Source organism: Erpetoichthys calabaricus, chromosome 12 (genome assembly GCF_900747795.2).
Source record: "Erpetoichthys calabaricus chromosome 12, fErpCal1.3, whole genome shotgun sequence".
NCBI lineage: Eukaryota > Metazoa > Chordata > Cladistia > Polypteriformes > Polypteridae > Erpetoichthys > Erpetoichthys calabaricus.
Genome location: NC_041405.2, coordinates 83,439,080 through 83,461,691, shown reverse-complemented (window position 1 = coordinate 83,461,691; position 22,612 = coordinate 83,439,080). Strand labels below are relative to the sequence as shown.

Genomic DNA, 22,612 nt, shown 5'->3' with positions numbered 1-22,612 from the left:
TAATTTACAAATGGGTTCCTCAGTGTGGAGGCTGGATGTTCTAACGGTGTTTATTTGTCCAAAGGCACTCCTTTAATTGGCAGTAAAATGGCTGTGTGCCATTTCATTGAGTCACTCAGATGGCCAATGGTCTCATGTTGTACTTGGAGCCAGGCATTGGTCATAAACTTTTCATTGATGGCAATGGTCTAAAGAGGGTGTGAAATGATCTTTTCTTGGGCACCCAGAATGTCCTCCATGTGTTCTTTTGGAAACAGATCGAAGGGCTGGCTGATGCAATGTGTTTATTTTTAGGAGATGTACAGTAATCCTGTATTGTCCTCCAGGAAATAATTATGAGGATGGTCATAGAATGTTGAGAGGATTCCTTCACTGTGAAAATGCAATCCAAAGCCCCCCGAAAAAACCACATGGGCAAGCATAGATGGTGGTGCCAGACTCTGTTAACACAAAAGACACAGATAAAAGCACACACACTCTGTTCAGGTTGTACGTTTCAGAAGAAGTCAAGATTTTTAAGTAAAGCTGAAATCCCAGAAGAAACTGTTGAGTTTTGTTCATTTCCTCTGTACTGATGTTGCTGAATGAGGAAGGGAGCTTGTCTATGGCACATGTGTGGTCTTTTCATAGAGCCGAGTATCATCAGCACACAAGGTAGCATAAAGCACCTCAGTGGGAACATATGGGTATTGAGCCAAACTGGACCAGACAGAATCTCGAGGTGTACCAGAGGAGAGAGGCAGCCAAGAGTTGGAGTCACCACCTAAGGCAGGTAGCTGAACGAGAACTGAAAGGTGTGAGAACTGATCTGCTGTTGTGTAATAGGTTTTCATGTTGGCAAAGGGATGCCAAGGAGTAAAGTGTGACATAGGATGGCAAAATCATGACGTGAAGAAAAAACATGCACAATTAATAGTGAGGATACAATTAAACCAGCTGAACCACGCTGCTTGATTAAGTATTCAGACCAGTGTTTCCTCTAAGCTAAGCGCACAAGTGATCGCTCGTACATTTTAGGTGGATCGCTAACAGATTTTACATGGTTTCTCACAAAAAGTCCTGAATTTCAAACAGTTAAACTATCAAAAATTCAATAAAAATAAATGCAATTAATTCAATTACCAACCAGATTTTTAAAAAAAGACACTATATGAAATGATCTGTGCTGTTTCTTTGTCACTTTAACTATGTCTAAGAGCAAAGCTATTGAGAGTTCAAGTAGTACATTGAAGAAATGGTGAATGGTGTTTAAGACAGAATGGTTTATGAAATGTTTTGTTTAAATAGACTTACCTTACAGCATGGGCTTCTGGGAAAAATTCTTAACTACTTGTAGGTGAATGGTTTCATCTGCAAAATTTGCTTGAAAAAAGGATTATCTTGAAGGGGTTGTCTCACTTTTGGACATTTGTGGCACATAGCAGGTCTTTAGTGTTGACTGTGAAGGAGGATTTAGTCTAATGTCAAGCATTTGGAAAACTTGATGAGAATTAAACTCTTTCAATTCTAATGTTAATGTGATAGAGATTATACTTTATGGAAGACAGAAAAGGTCTGAAGAGAAACTGTTGGAATATTTGGTGAAATTTTGAATAGAAATAAACATATGTAAATAATCTTTGTTATATCAGTTCAGCTAATTTCTAGATACTTTACACTAAATATGCAATACAATAAATAATTATATGTGTGATTTTTTTTGTGCTGTATACAGAAATGCATTGCTAAGATTGGTGCTCAAAAACTGTTGGTTTTTAGAACTCTTTGCTCACACAGAGAAAAATTTGCAGGGAAACATTGATTCAGACCTTTTGAATTCCAGGCCCGGGAAATGCCTGCATGGATATTGCACATTCTGCACATGCTACTGTAGACTATTTTATCAGCTCTCCATTTTGTTCTCAAATTCCTAAGATGTTCATAGTGGGTTAGTTGGTGACAATAAATTGGTTGAATAGTATAGGGATGTGAGGACGATAGTGTGTGTGTGGCATGGACCCCACAATGGATTTATACCCTGCCCTAAGTTTGCTCCTCCCTTGTGCTCAATGGTGATGGAATAGACTCTGTGTTGCTACTACCACAAAGTGTATAATGCAAAACTCACTAAAACTGGATTTTTGGGGGATTATAATGTTTTCAGGGTGGAAAGCAAGTACTGTTAGTTTTGTTTTTTTTTGGGGGGGGGGGGAGTGGAAAGAGAAGAAAATGCACCCTAGAGGCTGTCACACAGCTGAATCCATTATGCCCTTCCTCTGCCATCCTCCAACAACACCCCAGTCTTCCAGGGCTCCTTCCTTACGGACTGCCTGCCTCCACATTCATCCTGCTGGTTCCACCACATACGGCTCATATGGTTTCAGAGGCAACACCATCTACACCTACTTCCCCAAGGTCCGTATTCTAATCAAAGCAAGATTTCTTCAGGAGGTTCACTGACCAAATACCCAGGCCGATGGATTTTAGTAGTGGAGAAGGGCTTTCAAAGTGATTGCAGGTTAAGTGCTGTCTACCATGCAAAGACCCCCTAAATTTCCATGCTCTGCACTAGAATACATTTTGCTATGCTTTCACATATGGAGAAAAAGATTGAAGATGAGATGAAAATATATGTGCTTATAGCGCTAATTTCACTTGTGGCAATAAACAATTTACTTCACAAATTATTTGGCAAAGTGAAGCTCTAGGTTTCTCTGGAAGTTCAATTTTTATACAATTTTTTTTTTCATCGTCAATTTTCAGTCTTTGCACTACCATCATATACAGGGTGAGTCAAAATGATGTTAACACTAATGGTACTGCTATGTATATACTTATATACAATTTTTGTTTACAATTTATGTGCCACGTATGGTACCCGTGTTGAACATGATGGCAAATAGGATGAGACATTCCTGTAAATCATCTTGTACATATGAAGTATGTTTTGTGAATAAATTGTTTCTGCCATTCAAATGTTAACATAATTTTGACTTACCCTGTATTATGTGTGTTCCCTAGCAGCATTCTCCCAATCAAAGCTGCTTTACAACCTTCTTGGTAAATTCTTTCAAAGATTTCAGGCCATCTTTACTTAAATAGAAACCTTGTGTGGAGATGAAGTCTAGTTGGCTCACTACATGAACAGAAAGAAAGCTTTCATACTTGATATGTAAGTGTGTACTTTATTATTAAACTTGAAATTTATGACAGGCATAAAGTTTACATTAGGGTAGATTGTATGAGTGCTGACGTTTGCCGTTTAAATACTCTACATATACAGTACCCTTGTCTGATGTACTCATAATATATGGAGATGAGGTCAGTTTTACAGGAGTGTGTGATAGTTCAATGAATCCCTCTTATCACAGATGTTGTTATCTATTTACTACTCTGTAAATGTTACCTTTAATATTTAGCACATCTTTTGTTCCATCCTGGATGTTTTCAAGGGGTCATGGCATATCTCAAGGCTTCACAATGCAGAGTTCACATTTTCTAAATACCATTTTGTGAAGATATCAAAAGACTGAATTATCAGCTGAAAGAGTTATTTTAAGTACATTAAGGAGAAAACTGCTTTTGTTTGAAGTTTTTCTTCTACCTTCTGATATCCATTTTTCCCATAAAGGTAAAGATTATTTTGTTATGTTGGAAGTGGTGCAGATGCTGCTAGAGCTGGCTGTACCAAGCTCTCGAAATTCACTCCTCTAAGGGACACTCATACTTTTGATGATTTTCAAAAACCTCTGCATGTTCAGGTTGTCTGTGGCTGTGGCCATGAAATGCTGAGAAGTACTTCCACATGATGTGTGGACTTATGTGGATGTGTTTCTTTGCCCTGCATTTATGTCATTTTGCTCAGTCTTGCCATGGACAGTTGGTCTCCCCGTGTGCTTTACCCTTTGGTATCTTTGAAGTGTGTAATCTCTACTGCTGTCCAGATAAGTCATTTTGTATTGTCCAAGTGACCTTCTAAACTTATAAGTTTATCTTTTCTCTTTTTTTTTAGGGAGTTTATTATCAGCTTGCGAAGTTTTAGCAATTTTTACAGCACTCTTCCTGAGACGTTGTGCAACCACGAGTCGGCCATGCAGAATAACTCCTACTGCTGGAATGGTCAAGAGATGACAGAAAGGTGAGGTGAACACAGTGGACAATGAAATGTTATATAGAAATGTTCATCAGATACTGTATTGCACCCTTCTTGACAGAAATGGAACCATATACCCTGAAACTTCAAAACTGTTGAATCTTCTGCTTATAGCTCTAAGGTCATAAGACACAGGAAAACCTTCTGAATTTAGATCATGTTCCTTCTCTATTGGGAAGAATGGAAAATATGATATTAACCACCCTGGGTCCTCTTCTATTTGAAATTTCTATTTCAACATAATTTCATAGAATCAACAGAATACAATTTATTGAAAAATCCATTGTTATTATATGTAAAAACTGAAGGAATTATAAAACAAATAACTGAAGTAATTTTGAATTTACCCAGAGAGCACACACATATACAGTGCTGTGAAAAAGTATTTATCCCTCGTTGTTGTACATTTTTGACAATGAACAGATTTATCTAATAATAATGGCTACTCTAAAAGTGAGGTTTCTTTACAATCAGAAGCCAACCAAATCTTCTCTTTTGCTCCCAGTACCAACCACAACTGAATTTGGTGCTGATATTCCTCTGATACTTGTATTAGTGATCAAACCTGAAGTTAACAAAGTCCAGAGTCAATGGTCAATTCTGCCATTGTGTCTCTGGAAAATACAAGTAATTCAATATCTAAAAAATTAGTATTTAACTAACGTCAAACAAAGTTTGGCTTGGGGCTTAATTAAGCTAGAATCTCCATACTGCTTCTCTTATAAACTACATTTTATGATGGTTAGGGGGCTCTTGACATTAAGTGTTGATTTTTTTATAATACTTGAATTACCTATGTTAAGGCCAGCAATTAAGCTGTAAGACAAGGTCATTCTTGCTTCACCTTTTATATGACAGGTGTTAGTCTCCAGATAACTGGGAATTTTTGTTCTTCAGGCGATGTCTCCACTGCTCTATAGCCTAAAGGGGTACTTTAAAAACTTCAGGAACTACTAACCTGACCAGAGGAAAGCTCAGCATGCCTTTATATTGCAGCATAGCCTAGTGTAGCTGAAGACCATACGCTTCATGAAATCCCAGGCAGTAGGCAGAATCAGAAATGACAATCTCCTGAAGACAGGTGTAAGCAAAAGTCAAGAAACACAAATATAATCTGCTTAGATTTGATATGCTGCATAGAATGTGAGACCCTTTTTTGTGATGCTTATTTTCTTATTGACTACAAAATGTGAATAATTATATTTATAAAAGCTCATTTTATCACTGCATGGTGATGTCTTTTTAATGACACTATCAAGAACAGTGGATTGTTAGATGAGATTAAAAAATAATTTCCTTTGATACTTGAAAAAATGAATGAAGTGCCATAACACTAGCCAAGTACTGAGTAGTAATAATAATTGTAATCCAGACTGTCCTTGAGTGCCACACAACAGCCAGAGCTGTAACATCCATGTTTGAGTTTCAGATATCTTAGAATGTGTTCAAGACCTGATATGACATGGTACAAACTGTACTATACATTATATTTTTCTAAAGCCTCCATAGCATTATGTTTACCCCTGGAAAAATAAGCCAGAAACAAAGATTTTTTTTTAAAGAAAAGATGTTATTGGTGTTATTAATAATGACGTCAACATATATAATACAATATACATACAATCCATATTACTAACCGAGAATGCTAAACCGGATGATGGACGCAGGCACATCCGGCAATGGGCCGTAGCTGCAAAAAGACGTACTGCGCAGGTGCAAAAAGAGTCCGCGAGAGTCGGCTGAGGAGCCGAGAAAGGCGGACAAAAGAGGGCGAGAGAGGCACCGGACGGGACAAACACCAAGAGGGGGATTCAACAAGCCCATGGGACACAAAAAAAAGAACACAAAACCACCCCACAGACCCTACAAGCAAGGGACGGGACACACACAAAGAGGGGGATTCAACAAGACACAGGAACACAAAAAGAAAGAAGTCGCTCGCGCGACAACAATCCTCAACCCTTCCCCCACACACACACACAGACACATCCATAAGAAGTGACACCCAAAGCCACATATTCTACAGTGAACATCAACACCTTCACACTAGACAGCATAGGTGTCAGCATTGGTGGATCTCCTTACAATAAAGCACTATTAACCGTTCAACTGCAGAAAAGGAAACATATTAACAGTGACTGCGATCCTCCTTATTACTTATCCATATTTCGCATGCTGAGAAAGAAACAAGTCATGAATACACGGTCACGGGTACAAAACGAAAAGGAAAGGATAACAGGAACAAACACACGAACACGAAAGAAACAACAAAATACACGGCTATGCAGCATGGGTGGATCTCATTACAATAAGGCACTATTAACCGTTCAACCGCAGAAAAGGCTCCATATTAACAGTGAGTGCAATACTCCTTATTACTTATCCATATTTCTAAAAGAAAAAATGTCTCGACTCCAAAAACGCAAAGCTCAACTAAAGCTTCTAACTAACGATGTACCTAAAAGTAAAAACTTTATGAACTGCATTAGATCCTACAATAGTTCATTTGCTTTTGCATTTACCGGAGTAAATATCAGGCCACCAAAAGGCAATGGCCCATACTGCTTTCGCATATGTGCACAAATACTGCAACGCATTGGAACAGTGCACCCTGAAACAAATCAACAACGCAAATATGCACAAATCTACATCCTAGATCGACATGACGCAAACTATCAATCAAAGTGCTGCATCGCAACAGGCACGGATTCAAAACGAAACACCTCCCGTCTCAGACATACGTTAATGGCAGCGAAGGCTACAACGGGTTTCTCACACAGCACAGGCAAATCGATTACAGCTTCAAAACAACACGTCCCAAATACTACATATGCAACAACGCGCCTCTCAAACGGCACAAGAAAAACATACACCAGGAAAATTCATTCGGATTAATGAATGTCATTTGCAATCACTGTCATTCAGTTCACTTCCCTGAAGAAACAACTGGCAATACAAGTAATACATTTACACGTTGTTGTCAAAAGGGTCAAATTAGACTGCCTTCTTTACATTCATATACTGAATATCTACAGAAGCTTATAACTGACCTGTGAAATCTTTATCAACTACATTAGATCCTACAAATCGGTATCCACTATGAACATTAACGGTGGCACTGCACGTGACATCTGACTTGAAAAAATGTTGTTTATTGATGAATGTTCAATGGCATGAAGTCACTTACTCAACACCATTCATAAACTTCTACAAACGTTTATGAATAATAATATTCGATTTGGAGGAAAGGTACTTTTATGAGGAGGACATTTTAGACAGTGATTAGCTATTCTTCCAGATGCCATGCACTCAGCTATTGTTCAGTGCACCTTAAAATACGCAGACAATTGGCATTGCTTTCAAAAGATACAGTTAGTAAAAAAGATACGATGTCCAGAACCAGATCATAACAATTGCTTATTACAAGTGAGAGATGGTACACTCACCAATACAGATAGACTTCAGCCACATATTATTACAATTCCTCAAGCCTTTATCTGCGACGACTTAGTTACAGACAGATTTGGAACAGCACTCTCATTAGACCAAATGCCCCTTTTAACACAACGCACTATATTATGTCCAAAAAATATTAATGTGGAAAACATAAATACCCAAGTCATTCCATTACTTCCTGGAGAGACAAAACTCTTTCTAAGCTCTGACAAACTTGACTCTGATCACAACAATAACCATCTTAAATGACCTTACAAGTTCTGAGCTGGAATTACCTTTTACACTTAAACGGCGTGTACAAAGAAATTTTCAAATAAACCTTTACACTGTGCCACACACTTTATTGTGTGCTTTCTATTTGCATCATCTACACCATCACACTATTCTATATCTCATTCATACATCACGCTCTTTGTCATTCCCAACACCAGGGGTTGGCGAGCGAAGCGAGCAGGGGGCGGAGCCCCCTAGTAACAGTAGAAAAGGTATGGCTAGTGTCCACTCTCTGCTGATGCAGTTTAGTACGCGTCCTTCATGTGATTTGTTTTGAGACAGTCACCAACGCACAACCTAAGATTGCATTTGGGACAGTAGAAGTGGGTTTCTTTGCACACTTTTCTTATATTTTTTTTGTGTTGCTTGAGCATGAGAGGTTTGAATGTCAGTGCTTGACCCAAATGATTGACGTGCCTCTTGTGTTATATCACGCTACCATAGTGCAAGGCTTAGCGACTTCCACATTTCCCCTGACATGAATATTGACAGATGCTGCACTTTGAACAGAGCTTAGGTGGCCAATGTCCTGCTTGTACATGCACTTGATTTGCAATTATTTTGCCTTTTTGTCATTCAGCTACTGTCACACCATGATGAAGCTTCATGTGATTGAATTCACCAGATGGTCATACAGTGCAGACACTTTCCATGTCAATGTCTGAAGACCACTTCACATCGCCATCAGTGTAGCTCAGTTCAAGCAATGGTTCAGTTTCACTTCATTCTAAATTATGGCCTTGACATTAAGTTTTTCATCGGAGACTCCGCCCCACTAATAAATATTGATGAGTTACCTTAGAATTACTGTAAAGTGGCAGAAAGCATGGAAATACTTTTTTTGCAGCATAATGCTATTTCTTTCAGTTGATGGCAGCAGAATAGTGTCCCAAGAGTTATTAGACTTAACACTATATAGTGTATCATACACATCACCATGACTCTGACTCAGGTTTAACTGTAATTAAATAGAATTCCAAGCCCGAGTCACACCCAGAGTTAACGCCAAGGAGGTTAATCCAGTTCAGGATTGTGGGCAGCACTGGATATAAGGCAGGAAACAGTCGGGACAGGGTGACAGCCTACTGCGGGGCTTACTCATGCACACCCATACTGGAACCAATTTAGAATCACCAGTTAGCCTAATATGCACACATTTGAGGATGTGGGAGAGCAAACGTCACATAGACACAGGGGTCTGTGATAAGTGATCCAGGACATTGTGCAGATTGTAAACAAATAATCGAGTCTTGAGAGCGTGCAGGCTCACACTGGGTGTAGATGAGGACATGATGGCGCTGCTCCGGAGTTAGATGCAGTGCTTGGCTGATCATACTCATGTGCAAATGTGGGTGGATCAGTCAGGTGTCGCATTCACACCTCAGAGTTTGTGGAGGGTCTCATCTGCACCCAGTCAGTATAAAGGAGACTGCACAGTAGAGGGAAAAAGAAGACAGATGAAAGAAAAGAAATAACAGAAAACCATGAGATAGAATGAGAGCTGGAGGTTTAAAGAGGCCAACAGAATGCCTTGAGGGACTGAAGAGCTTGTCCTGCTATGGGTGCTGAACTTTACCTTAGGGAAGACCACATGGGGACTTAATCGAGGTCTAATGCAATAGATTTAAAATGCCAGTTAAGGGGAAGTGTATTCAAGATGGTCACATGAAAGCAGTTCTTCACGCCAAAGGTCATGGAAAGTTGTTAGCAGACAACCGAGACATGCAGTTAAACAGGAGACTGTAATAGCTGTTAAAAACTGGCTAGACGTGATATAATGACAAATTAGCTTATTAGCTAAATAAGCATGATCGGTGCCCTCTCATTCTGAAATACTGCAATGGTGCTGACAAATTGCAACAGTACTGTTACAATATGTTTCTTTGTGTCAGAAATGAAAAATGAAATGAGAATATGCTGAAACTGAAGATATTAAACCAAGGCAAGCATGGATCCAGCCATCATGTTTCTGTGTCCCCCATTGTAATTCTATTCAGTGTCATAAGACTTTGAAGGCAATGACAGACTGTTTAAAGAGGCCACATTCACTAGCACTAGCATATCACACATGGATTTGTAAAAGCACAATACCAGAAAAGAGATTTCTGTTGGTAAGAAACTAGCATTAAACCACAGGCTTGTAATGAGAGTGGTAATCCAAATTAAAATACAATATTTAAATTGTTAAGTCTTGGAACAAGACATGACCAGCTTACTGTGCAGCCACTTTATCATCATTCATTTTCTCTAGGCCTTGACACTTGTGTCTTGTTTTAATTAAACTAATTATTCTGGCTATTGACTGCATTTATACCATGGAAAGCAAGAGTTTTTGGTACCTGAAGAGTGTTGAACATTTATACCAAATATTTAAATGCTGAAATCCTGGAACCCGAAGGCATTCCTTGAATTAGTAAGTGCTGGCATCCAATATCTGCAAAATAGTGACCTCTTTAAATTTCAGCACTTTTCTCCAAATGCTGGGCTAATTTCAGTTCCCTGTGATTTCCTGCTGTTTTCTTTGGCCACCTGAGAAAGCACAACCACCTAGCGAAATGTCTTTGAGAGAAATGAAATGTACAAAATGACAGTAATAACTGGACCCCAGTGGCAAGGGTGCGATGGGCTATGCTGCCTCCAGGAGTTAATTAACTAAAAAACAGGATGCCTGCAATATGGCGAGGCAGAAGCTGACAGCTCCCTCTGTCTCACAGTTTCAGGACAAGGGCTTCCATTGTAGATGATAGCCAAGGGGACTGTGTGTCCTTCCCATCTACCTTGAGATGACAGTAATCTGGAATACCCGTCCCGAACAGTGCACTAGGCAGGGAGCCTGGCCTCTCCAGAAGCAGTCAGATCATTGACTTCACTTTCTTTGCCTTAAGCTTTAATGGCACACAATTTTTTTTAATGTCCTTTCAAGAATAAATTGGATTTGTATGTATGTACGTACTGTATGTTTAATGTATATATGCATGATGATGTTCAGACACAGTATATGTGGTCCCTTGTATTTCTCCTTCCTTTTCTTTTTTTATAATTAAAACCTGTGTCTATATAAGCTTAGTATAGATGCACAAACCAAATGAATGTCCTTATGTGGACTAATAAAGTTAAAGTTGAGTTGATAGGAAGGCTGGTAATGTGGAGAGCTGTGTGCATGTTAAAATTTATTATAGGGTACATTATGCAGAGTGAGGATTAGATTGCTGTTAAGGCTAATGCAGTACAACACAACATTAAATGAGAAGCAACTTGCTGTAGACATTTGTTGTTTAACTGCAAACTGCTGGGAGTTTCGTAACTGTAAAATGGTACCTGGAAGATGTGTGTTGTACACCCACATGCCTGTGCTGCCAGAATGGCATCTTAGCACTTCTGACAGACCTCGCTGCTTGTTCTCACCTCTTCTGGCCTCGAGTCTGAACAGGAATGGGAGACTCAGTTAGTACCGTGGGTTACGAGAAGTAAATTAATAGTGATGTAAACAACACCAGTTACAGACAAACACAAGGCCTCTCCTGACAAGTCTAGGAGGAAGTGACAGAACAGGGCCATGGGCAGGACTGCTGTGCTGTTCTGTGTGTGCTGTGTGTCATTCTCTTAACAGATGAAGCACAGTTTCAAAGTGCATCCCCCTAGTGGAAGCACCCTGACATAACAAGTCTTAGCAGTACATGTTCTCTGGCAAGTCAAATGTGGCTTTTCTTTTTAAAGTTCTTTAAATACTGAAGATGACTGTTGCATCAGCATGTTCTCTTCATGAGTATGTATGAACATGATTAATCAAATGTTTTTAATTAATTTTCCTTGAACTTCTCATTTAATGCCACTTAAAATTGTCATTTTGCCTGGCTCCAAACAGTTTAGTGCAGGAGTACTCAACTCCAGCCCTGGAGGTCCGCAGTGGCTGCAGGCCTTTGCTTTATCTAAATTAGAACTCATGTATTTACTACTGAAGCAATATGTTTTCTGGCTTAGTTTTAGTTAACTCGCTGTTACAATTCAGAACCTTTAATAGCCTGTTTTAGTTTATAAACAGATTCAGTTTGGCAGCACACTCAAAGAACAAAGGAATCACCAGCTCTCCAGCTAATGTGCTTCCATTTAAACCTCTGTATGTGTATCAGGATGTGTTTATGTTAATGCAATGTTTTGACATAGATGAGAGAAGGGAAGGACCATGAGGTCCAAATGTGTTGTGGACCATAAAACATATAGATAATGTTCTCTGAAATTGAAAAATCTACAATGTGATAAAGACTTGCCTTGGAAGAATGAAAAATATATATAATTATATGTAATTATAATTAGATACCAACATTCATTATCTGCCACGCCTAAATTCTAATTATGAAACTGTTTAGAATGAAAACCTGCAGTCAGGACTGGAGTTGAGTACCCCTGGTTTAGTGGATTGCCTCAGCATTCACAGACATACCGAATGACAAAACATTTCTCAAATTATTATTATACTTATGAAGAATGCAGATAAGGAAAGATTAACCAAAAAAAGTTGCAGAAACAAGCAAACTTTAAAAAGATGCGTTAATCCATCCAGAGTGCCATCCACACAGTCCAATTTGCTGCTGCAGTTAGTGCCGCTTCTTCACCATTTGAATCCCGGCCTGGCTGCTGCCTGCCTCTCTGTATCAGTTCCCCGCCATCCAAAGATGTGCTTCTACAGTAGGATAATCAGCGTCTCTACATTGTCCTGGTATGAGTTTAAGTGTGTCCTACAATGAACTGGCTTCCTGCCTAGACTAGATGCCCATTGCTGCCAAGATAAACCGAAATTGTAAGTGCGGGTTAAGAAAATGGGTGGACAGCTGCATAAAATAATGGAGAAGGCTTATAGTAAGATTAATAATATTAAGAGAAAAATCAGAATCAGTCTTAAAAAGTGAAATAAACTCATTGAACTCTCGGCACACTCTCATTATGGTCAGTCTTTAATCATAGGGCAGTTCTTGCCAGGTAAAAAGTATGCGGCTTAATGTAACTTCCTGACTCACTGGTTTTATTTCTTCTTCTTTTTTTCTTCTTTTTTTTTTTATAAAATTTGTTGATGATTTTGCTTTGGGCTGGCATGGAGGCCTGTTTTGTTGCTTTAAAGGTTGAGGGACGAGGGTCCTATACCCAGCCCAGTCACTGCCTGTCTGGAGTTCTACAAGTCCACTTGTGTTTTCTCCAAGTCCTTCGGTTTCTGCCCACATGCCAAAAACACGTCTCAGTTGCTTCTAAAGTAATCAAGTGTGTACATGAACAATGTGTGTGCCAAGTGTTCTTCTGTCTTTAAAATGTTTCACCCCAAAGTGATTCATTAATGTAAAAAGCAGGTTTTGAACATGGAAGGATAGCTGAGCACTCTCAGTCTTTTATGGTTCCTAAATAGTCAAACAGCTCTGCTGAGCAGTCACAAATGCAGTAACACTGGGTCATCGCCATTTACCACAAATTCATATCCATTTATCCATCCACTGCAAGACTGTGATGATCTGCAACATATCTTGGCAGCCTCAGATGCAGAGCAGGAACAACGCTTGGCATGACACTAACTTGCAGTCACTCATTCATACTGGACCAATTTAGAGGTAATGATTAGCCTGCCATCATAGGAGTACTCTGAGACAAAACACAGGGGGAGAATGCAAACTCTGCACAGTGAGAACTGGATGTGTCAGGTAGCTGTATTAAACTCTGCTACATTGATCCACTCATCTGTCCTGATTTTAGAGCTTTTCTTTATACTGAGTTTAATTCTGGACATATTTTTGTACATTAATATGTTTCGATATGTTAATTATTTGTATCATAATTTTCATGGCTCTTTTACACTACCATTTTTTTAAATGCAGGTGCCACCATTATTTTCTTCCCAGCAGCCATATTGTTATTGGTAATAGAGCACATGACAACTGGAAGTTGCATCACTTGATGTCGTCTCTGAGACACTATTTAAGATGGTGGTTCAGTTTCCCCTTTGTCCAAGATTCTGGATTATTGTGTGCTGAAGTCATCTTGTTTAGTTTTAGTTTTTATCCTCAATAGGTATTTAGAATATTTGTGTGTTTCTTTGACCTTTAGTTTTGATTTGAGTATTAAAGCATAAGAGCACAAAACGTTTGACAAACAAGTGGAGACCATTCAGTCCATCAGGATCATTTGTTTAACTCACACTAAATTGTCCTAATATCTCATTTGGATACTTTTTAATAGTTATAAAAGTTTCCACTTCAGATACATGACTCGGGGGTTTGTCCCAATTCCAAGAACTCTTTATGAGAAAGTGATCTTCTTGGCTTTGTTCTTAAATAAACTTCCCTTAATTTCTGTTAGTGCCGTTGAGTAGGAGATTTTCAATGCAATTGAAATAATCCTGCTGGATCAACTTTATCAATACATTAAGAATTCTGAAGACCTGAATTAGGTGACCACACAACCGTCTCTCCTAAGACCAAAGAGGTTTAGTGCCCTAAGTCTCTCAGAGTTGGAAATGTCTTGGGATGCACTTGGTTGTTCTCCTCTGTACAGGTTATAGTGCTGCAAAATCTGTTTTAGCTTTGGATACTCATTTTGGTTACTTCCGGCTTCTAACTTTTCACATTTTTACTTGAATTCTGTCTTGATCTCCTGGTCCTTATCTTAATTATCTACCATTTTTCTAATTGGCAATTCAAAATGTCTGCCGTTTAAAATTCACCTAGTAAAAGAACTGATGTCTCATTGAAAGGTGTGCAGATAGTAGAACTTCATTAAAACAAAGTATAGCTGACAACATCTGCCATTCCAGATAACAGTAATGAACTGAATCTTTTCCAGTCTTTCATAAAATGTTCTACAGGAGAAAGTAGGGTGAAATGACACCTTTTATTTCTCCTGTATCAATATATGGCTAACACGGTACAACACTCTACTGCTATAAAATGTTCTAAAAACAGCAGTTCCATAGCTTGCCCAAAAATGTGTTGGAACAAGGAGGAATCTGAACACTGCCGATTAAAAAAATGGAATTACAATTAAAATGCTGTTAAGTAAGGCAACACTCCTACATTACAACACAATGAGACTCTAGTAGAGGCAGGAGTGAAGAGAACCAAGCAGTAATGGAGACTCAGTTGAATTAAAAAGCAGTCTTATGAGCATCCAGTCATTCATTTACTGATTCTGATTGGCACAAGTGTTATCAAAGCATTTAAAAATCTATCCTTTTATTGAACTTGCTTAACCCTATCGTGGATAGACTGCCCCCTAGTAGCATTGGTCATAAAGCTGAAACCAACCCTGCGTGGGGTGCCAGTCCACTATACTGCACACTCATTCACACACTTAAATATATTACGCCATTTCAATCAAACACAATGGCATGACTCTGAGAATTATTTTAAACAGGTTGAAGAAGAGCAGTAAATAAAAGGATGCAAAACAAGAATATGATGCAGGGCAGAACTAGTAACTGTACTATCAAACCTCTATCTAGTCCCTTTGCTCCATCAGGATGAACCACCATTTCTTCTATTTGCTCCTCGCCTTGCACCAGTGTGGCTAGTTTGTGACTGGAGCTCAGGTTGTCAGGCCTTTCAAGAAGTAGACCCTGAGAACTCAGGACATGGCATGCATGTTTAAGGTCCTTCAGTTTCTACTTGTCTGTGTCTGCTATTTCTGACCTTCACATACTGCTCCAGTTTGGACTTTTACCTGGAGAGTCAGGGAGAAAGATAACATGTTGACTTGCTTTACTGGGTGTGCTCATGGAGCTCTTTCTTTCTTTCTTTCTTTCTTTCTTTCTTTCTTTCTTTCTTTCTTTCTTTCTTTCTTTCTTTCTTTCTACAAACCACAAGAGCATAGCAAAAGACGTTTTGTCTCATGAGACTACCCTAAGGTGTTTCTTTATTTAGTGAGGAGCAAAAAGTCACAGAATACTTCCATTTGGTACAGCCTGCATCAATCAGTATGATATAATCATTACTTATCAGACGTCAAGTATACAATTCATTTAATGATAAGAAAACAAGCCCTGCTTCCCAGAGTCCAGTTTGCAGCAGTCCTTCAGCTTTCTGTACACTTCACCCTTAGCTGCACTAGCATCTCATTCACATAATTCCAGCACTGAGCATCATTGCTTTGGAAAGCTACCTTAATTACAGCAATCACTGATTTATTTCAGGAATGCCGTCCTCTGTTACATTTAGCTGTCTGCCAAGCCAGCAGTGGGGGTGGATTAAAAACATATTTATCAAGAGGCTGGCTCGACATTCGATATCACTCTTCTAACTGAAGTGGGATGGGGAGTTGAATTTCTAATTACGTACCCTACATGTTATGTACAGTGTGCTAATTGTTTATGTTGCCTGCCGGTAATTTAAATACGGGAGTGAGGTGGCAGAGCAAGGTCGGAAGTAGGCATTTTGATGCCCCACATACATTTATTGTAATTTAAAATGTAAAATAATTATAAATAATTAAAAGACATCAGTTGAGCACAATTAATATTGATTTAAGTTGTACTGCTATAACTAAATTAATATTTATTACAACTTTAGAGAAAATTATAGAGGTAATTTATTACATAACAAGAATAAACACTCAAGTACTACTAAAATATACATGAGGAAAAACTGCAGGTTATACTGTGTTTATATAATAAAAAAAATATTCAGCTGGTATGTGGCAGAGCTATAAATGCTGTTGCGTCATGTTTTCAAAGACCCGGGTTCAGTTTTTGGCCCAGACACTATCTGTGTGTTATCTTTACATCCCCGACCCTCCATGTCCACTTCTTTCCAGCCCTCCAGTTTCTTCCCATATCAAAGTGAAGTGCATATTAGGATTTTTGGAGGCTCAAAGTGGGACTGTAGGTATAAACATCCTGTCCAGAGCTATTACCTGCCTGGCACAGGATGGGCTCAGTCAGCCTGTTAATATGTCCTAAATTTGGAATATGGATGGTTGGTGGTGACTGAGTTTAAATGCCTGCATGAATGCATCATTTTGACAGACTGGCCTCCTGCCCAGGGTTGGTTCAGAGCAGACTTTAGCCTCCTAGAACCCTGTAATGGAAATGTGATTCAGGAAATGGATGGGTGGCTCATAAGTGATAGTTTAAACCTGTTGACTTTGGCACAGCTTTACCATGGGTGCCCATTATGTACACTTCCGTTTAGCTATTCTTAGTTTATAAATAGTGTCATAAATCAAGTCTGAGAAACTGACAGCCTCAGAATATGAGCTGTAAAAAGAACATTGTGTCTTTACTCTGGTTCAAAACTGATGGTACCATTAGGAATGGGGTCAGTATGCCCTGCCAGTGCTGGGTTCAGGTACTATTACATTATGGAAAATGGAGATGAAAGTGCTAATTGAAAGTATGTAATTAGAAAGCAGGAGTAACAAAAATACTTGTGCCTTCAAATGGTTTCTTTCCCCTCAGGAGGTCATGATAGATCTTCAACAATAGGCAGCATCCTCAAGGCATAATTAGCATTCATCTACTAATTATGGTTATAATGTGAAGAAACTGAGTGCAAGTGGGACTTAAATCATTCAATAAATTGTGTCTGATAAACAGTAGGGAAAAATAAAACAAAAAGGCGCATACTTTTCATAGGCACGTTATTGCCTGGAGGCTGGAAGGTTTTCTTTCTGCCTTTTGATGTTTGAACTTGACTCTAGCATAGTCCAGTTTAGTACCTGAAGAGATCAGAAGTGCAGACACATCATCTACTGTAACAAGAACAATTCCTCATTATTAGTAGTTTGCTTGGTAGATGTCTTTACATGAGGTAAAGAATGATATCAGAATTGAAACCCAAGCAAGTTAAGAGACACAATGACTTGGAGGTGGAGATTGAACCAGCTAGGTTGTGGTGTAAAAATCCTAGCCTGTGCCATCATGACATACTGGAAAGTATAATCTGTAGTCCATCTCCACTCTGCAGCACTTTTCTTTGTTCACATCTCCAGAAGGTGCTGACCAGCTTCTCCTTTTCCTTCAGTAAAGCTTAAATATCACCATTAAATGAGGCTTACAGAAAACCGCAATAGTTCAGATTTTATGGCATACTGAGAAATGCCTCCTGCTGACTTAGACCCCCAGCTGTCCTTACCCTTTGGGGCTTCATAAGTTTGATTATCAGTGTTTTCCTTTCAAACTAGTTTATTTCCAGTGCACGCCCAAGTTACCAGGATTGCCTTTTGAGATGTTTTTTCATTACCTGCCATCTGATCCTTAAACATTCTTAACTACATGGCATTTCAGAATGCTGTTAAAAAGCAAGCATTTAATGTAGTCTAATAACACACGTAATTGCATTCTATTGTCACTCTTATTGTTTAATTATGACTCTTTGTTATAAATATATATTTAATAAACAGAAATGAGATAACTGACTACTTGAAGTAACTGCAAAACATGTAAAATTCTCCAACTTTCAAATTAAGTCCCCAAATTCTCCTGATTGTAATTTGTTTATTTCTAATTTCCTTCACATGAGAGACACTGTATATACAGTATGCACTTACTGTATCAATCCATCATTCATTCATTTTCTGAAACTCCTTTTTCTTCAATACAGGGTTGTAAGAGTCCATCTTGGCAGCACTTACCACATGGCATGTGCTGACCCAGGAAAAGGCAGTGGTCCATTGCATGATTTTGCGTTGTGGAGTCTGCCCAGCAGCACTGGGTAAACATGGCATACTTACGCACTTCTGGTAACCAGTGTGTCCATGAAAAAACCCAGAAGGACACAGGGAGAATGTTTAAACTCCATGCTGACATGGCACCTTGAATAGTGGCAGCACATATACATAAATAGTAAAACTGTGTTATATAATAGTTTGTATTCAGTTTGTTGTTTTGCTTTTATTCTAGTGCACTACATTGCAATATATCACAATGCAAACAAGTTCATAATAAGAGTTTAGCAGTTGTCCCCACTCAGAATGTTTACTGCTGAGCACTAGAGAGGTTAATTTATTAGTCCAGGGCTAAACTGAAGTGACACCGCAATCAATTAAAGCCCCTCCAAATAAACTATCATGAAAGGTAGTTTTAGTGACCTCAGCCTTTGGCTGGAGGCACTGCAGCAGTAATGATTTTTTTTCTAGGCACGTAATTAATCACCATACAATTTCAGTCCAGTCCATATATTATATATTTATATTTTTCCTATGAGAGGGACACAATGCTTGGTCTGAAAGGCTGTCATCTCTCACTGTGGCCCTGTTTATTTTTTTGTTATTATTTTTTTTTTTTCATTGTTGGATTTGTTGTACCACAGAAATTCTCGACCCCTGTTTGGGTTATTCAGTAACAGATGCTTTAGCGATTCCCTTCAGAGGATTTAACTGGGGGTGTTCCCAGTTTGTCAAGAGGCCTTTCATTTTCTCTGAATTCTCTACATTGGTGAATTATTATCTCTTCAGCTGGAGCTCAATGCTAATGACAGGAGGCAGTATGTTAAAGTGTTATATGTTGTGGCCTCTTGGGAGCACCACTGAGCACCAAACCCCAGACACAATTGCACAGGCAAATCCCTGGTTCACAACCAATGTTTATTTACTAATTTATTTTTCCATTGTTTCCGTTTGTTCTCTTTCTACTATTTACTCGTCCACTCCTCCCTGATGAGTGTTGCCCTTCTTGACTCCCAACTCTGATTGTCTGGGCCAAGTTGCGGGGCTCCCTTTTAACTCTGGACCCACACATACTTCTGGAGCTTAATCTAATACCTCTGGAAAGAACTTTCAGTCCAGGCAGAGCCCCACTGTTCCTTGTGCTGTCAGTATCTGACAGTGCCCCCTCACAGTCCCCACAGAACCCGGCAGTGCAGGCCCCATTGACCACAACTGACACCAGACAGGACACTGCAATCCAGCTTTTGGTGGAAATCTCTGCACATATCAGGCAGTCACCTGCTGTCCTGACCTTCCAGGCACCCAAGCCCAGCCAGTGTGTCCCTCAGTGGTTGCCGGGATGCCAGCCCCAGTGTAGCTGCTACTGCAGTGTCTTTCTGTGCCCTGGCACAGAAGGGGAATATCACTGCTCACCCGCTGCCCTTCCTTTCCTATGGCCTCCTAACCATGCAAGGGAGCAGAATCCCTGATAATGTCATTTAGAGTCATCCCAATGCATAACAGTTATGTCTGCTAGGAACTTTGGTCAGACCTGGTGGAGGACAGGAATGTTTTGGGTTTAAAAACTGAGACAAGTGCCTTTTTGAAGGATCGGTTATGGAAGTGCAAAAGAAACACACTGAAAACTGGGAGGAGTTTTTGTTCAATTCAATAGACTGTCATTATACCTTATTACAGTACATTTGTTGCTGGCCCCTTTGGTGCAAAAACATTCAGTATCAGATTAATTACACAGTATGAGTAACTGATGAAAAATACATATGAACAGTAACACTGAATCAGTAGTGCAAACCAAGTGGTTATGCGGTTACAGTATAGAGTCTTAGTCATGGGCCAGAGAGATAAAGTATAAAGCAGGCACTGATTGTCTTTTTATTCTACAGGCACAGCATCAGATGCCTCAGCATCACTTGCATGATGGTGAAGGCAAATAGTTTGTTACTGGGGTGCATGGAGATGTTCTGTTTTGTTCTGGTGCTCCTCACCCTGTGTACCTATGTGAGACCAATAGCCAGACCAGAAAAGCCCAGTAACTTTAATTGTGATTTGGCTTGTGATAAGTGCTTGGGAGTTTGTCATTCACATCACAATAAACTGTTTGTAGGCTATGGTTTCAAACTCAGATCCTGGATGAACGGAGTAGCTGCAGGTTTTCTTTTCATGTACTTTTCTAATCATTTACTAGTTATGTCTAGTGGAACATCCTTACTTTTCCTTACTTTAAATTCTCTTGATTTTTAGAATTCATAACTCTTAATGGCTTCTCTTTTCTTGAACCAGTAGCCATCTCATTATTGATAATGATATGTAAAACAAGTCAACAGATCACCAGCTGCCATGATCCCTTTACCCTTAACTTTCCATCATTTACCCTTAACTGTTTGTGTAATATAGCTGAAATGAAAAAGGTCTGAGAAATATTAATCTGTTGTGGTCCAAAAAAACATTTTGAAAGGGCTGTCAGAAAAAAGAAAATGAACAGTTTTGTAAATGTCTGGTTTTGCAGAAAGAGGGCACTGACAAGCTATAGAATTAAATACAGTAACTTGTTTCATGAACAGCTAGAACTGAGTTCTGAATAACAAATTATTTGGAGTGAAAATTGTGTCCTACTGAGTTTGAGACTGTTTAGTTAATCTGTCATATATTGGCTTACTTTGCGTGTCATTTTTGTTTGTCTGATGATTAAGGAATAAAATAAACCAATGAATTAAAATCCATTAAATCAGTTAAAGTTAAGGTCATACATATTCTATTAGCTTCAGTAATTAGTAGCTAATTAGGAATGTAGTTTGAGTGAAAACCAGCAGCCATTGTGTCCCTCAAGGATTTCACGTTGACTCCCCTGATTTATAGTAATGGGCACTGAAGAGGATATTTCCTCTACAGTGATAGACATATATTTGTTTCCTTGCTAAGTCTCTGTCTTTATTCCTAAAACTGGTTATATCAGTTGTCAGGCATGTAAGCATGGGGAGTTACTCACAGGTAAAGGTTCTGGTTATTTTATTGGGGGGGGGGGGGGGGGGGATAAGTGATGCACCAGAACTAACACAGTTTACATTTCCTTTAGAATGGATGAGAAGCCACTGGAGGATGACTGACATCGTGTCCGGTATGACCTTATTCATCGTGTCCGGTATAACCTTATTCATGTTTGTGGATACGATGGTTATGTATCCCAGCACTTCTGGTCTCTGGGATACATAACCAGCTCCACACCCAGAAGTCGCCTTTTACTAAAGAACTTGCTCCTACCTAAAGTAAAAATCCTTCATTGTGACCTCAGAGTGTCACTTCATGCGGGTCGCTGCAATAAACCTTTTCTTTTTTCCTACTCATCAGGATATTAAATGGGGCATTGAAATTGGGCCTCAACTCTTCCTAATTGTCCCCTTGGGGGTTTTCACAGTCTTAAGTCTAGCAAAATATTCACATTTAGTGATTACTCAACATCAACAGAGCACCATACTTCACCTTCAATTGTGTTTGTTCTGTCTGTGGTCTACGTATCAGCCTTAGGTCATACCTTATCCCTCATTCAATTCAACTCTTTCAGTCCGGTCCCCATTCCTCACTTATATCTGTAAACATCTGGTGTTTTCTAGAGGTTCTCCAGTTGGCATTTCATCTCTCTTTCAGTAGCTTATCTTGAACTTTCTTAGCACTCTTTGTATGACACATTCTTAATATGTCCAACCTGTAGTTTATTGTTTTAATGTAAATTCTGTGTGATTGTCCTCCTTACTTCATGGTCGTCCTACCATTACTTTTGTCAATTTCCTCTACTTCCTCCTTACCGGCTTTCAAGAATTTCACCTATTGTAATACTTGATTAATTTTCTTAAAAATATCAAAGGTCAAAGGTTGTTCTACTGCTAGCTTATGCGTTACATCCAATAAGGTTTAAGACTAGCCTCTTTGTGGGGAAAAGTTTAGTCAAAGGCCATCACAACGTGTGTGTTACATATTATCAGTTTTGTGCCTAGCATTTGGTCCTATGTGTGCTCAGATTTTGGTTAGTAAAGTTGAAAGAAAGGATTGTATATCACATCAATAAAGAGAAAAATGTCTACTTTTTAGCAACAGGTCAACATCAGATTCTCCATGCTT

General features: G+C 39.0%; 1 protein-coding gene across 1 annotated transcript in view; it reads left to right on the top strand.

Moving 5' to 3' along the window:
* Window positions 1–22,612, top strand: part of gpc3 (glypican 3) — a 719,214-nt gene that overhangs the window by 462,025 nt on the left and 234,577 nt on the right. The window contains exon 5 of the mRNA XM_028815765.2: window positions 3,992–4,117. Coding sequence (XP_028671598.1) covers window positions 3,992–4,117 — 126 coding nt within the window. The remainder of the gene's footprint in view (window positions 1–3,991; window positions 4,118–22,612) is intronic.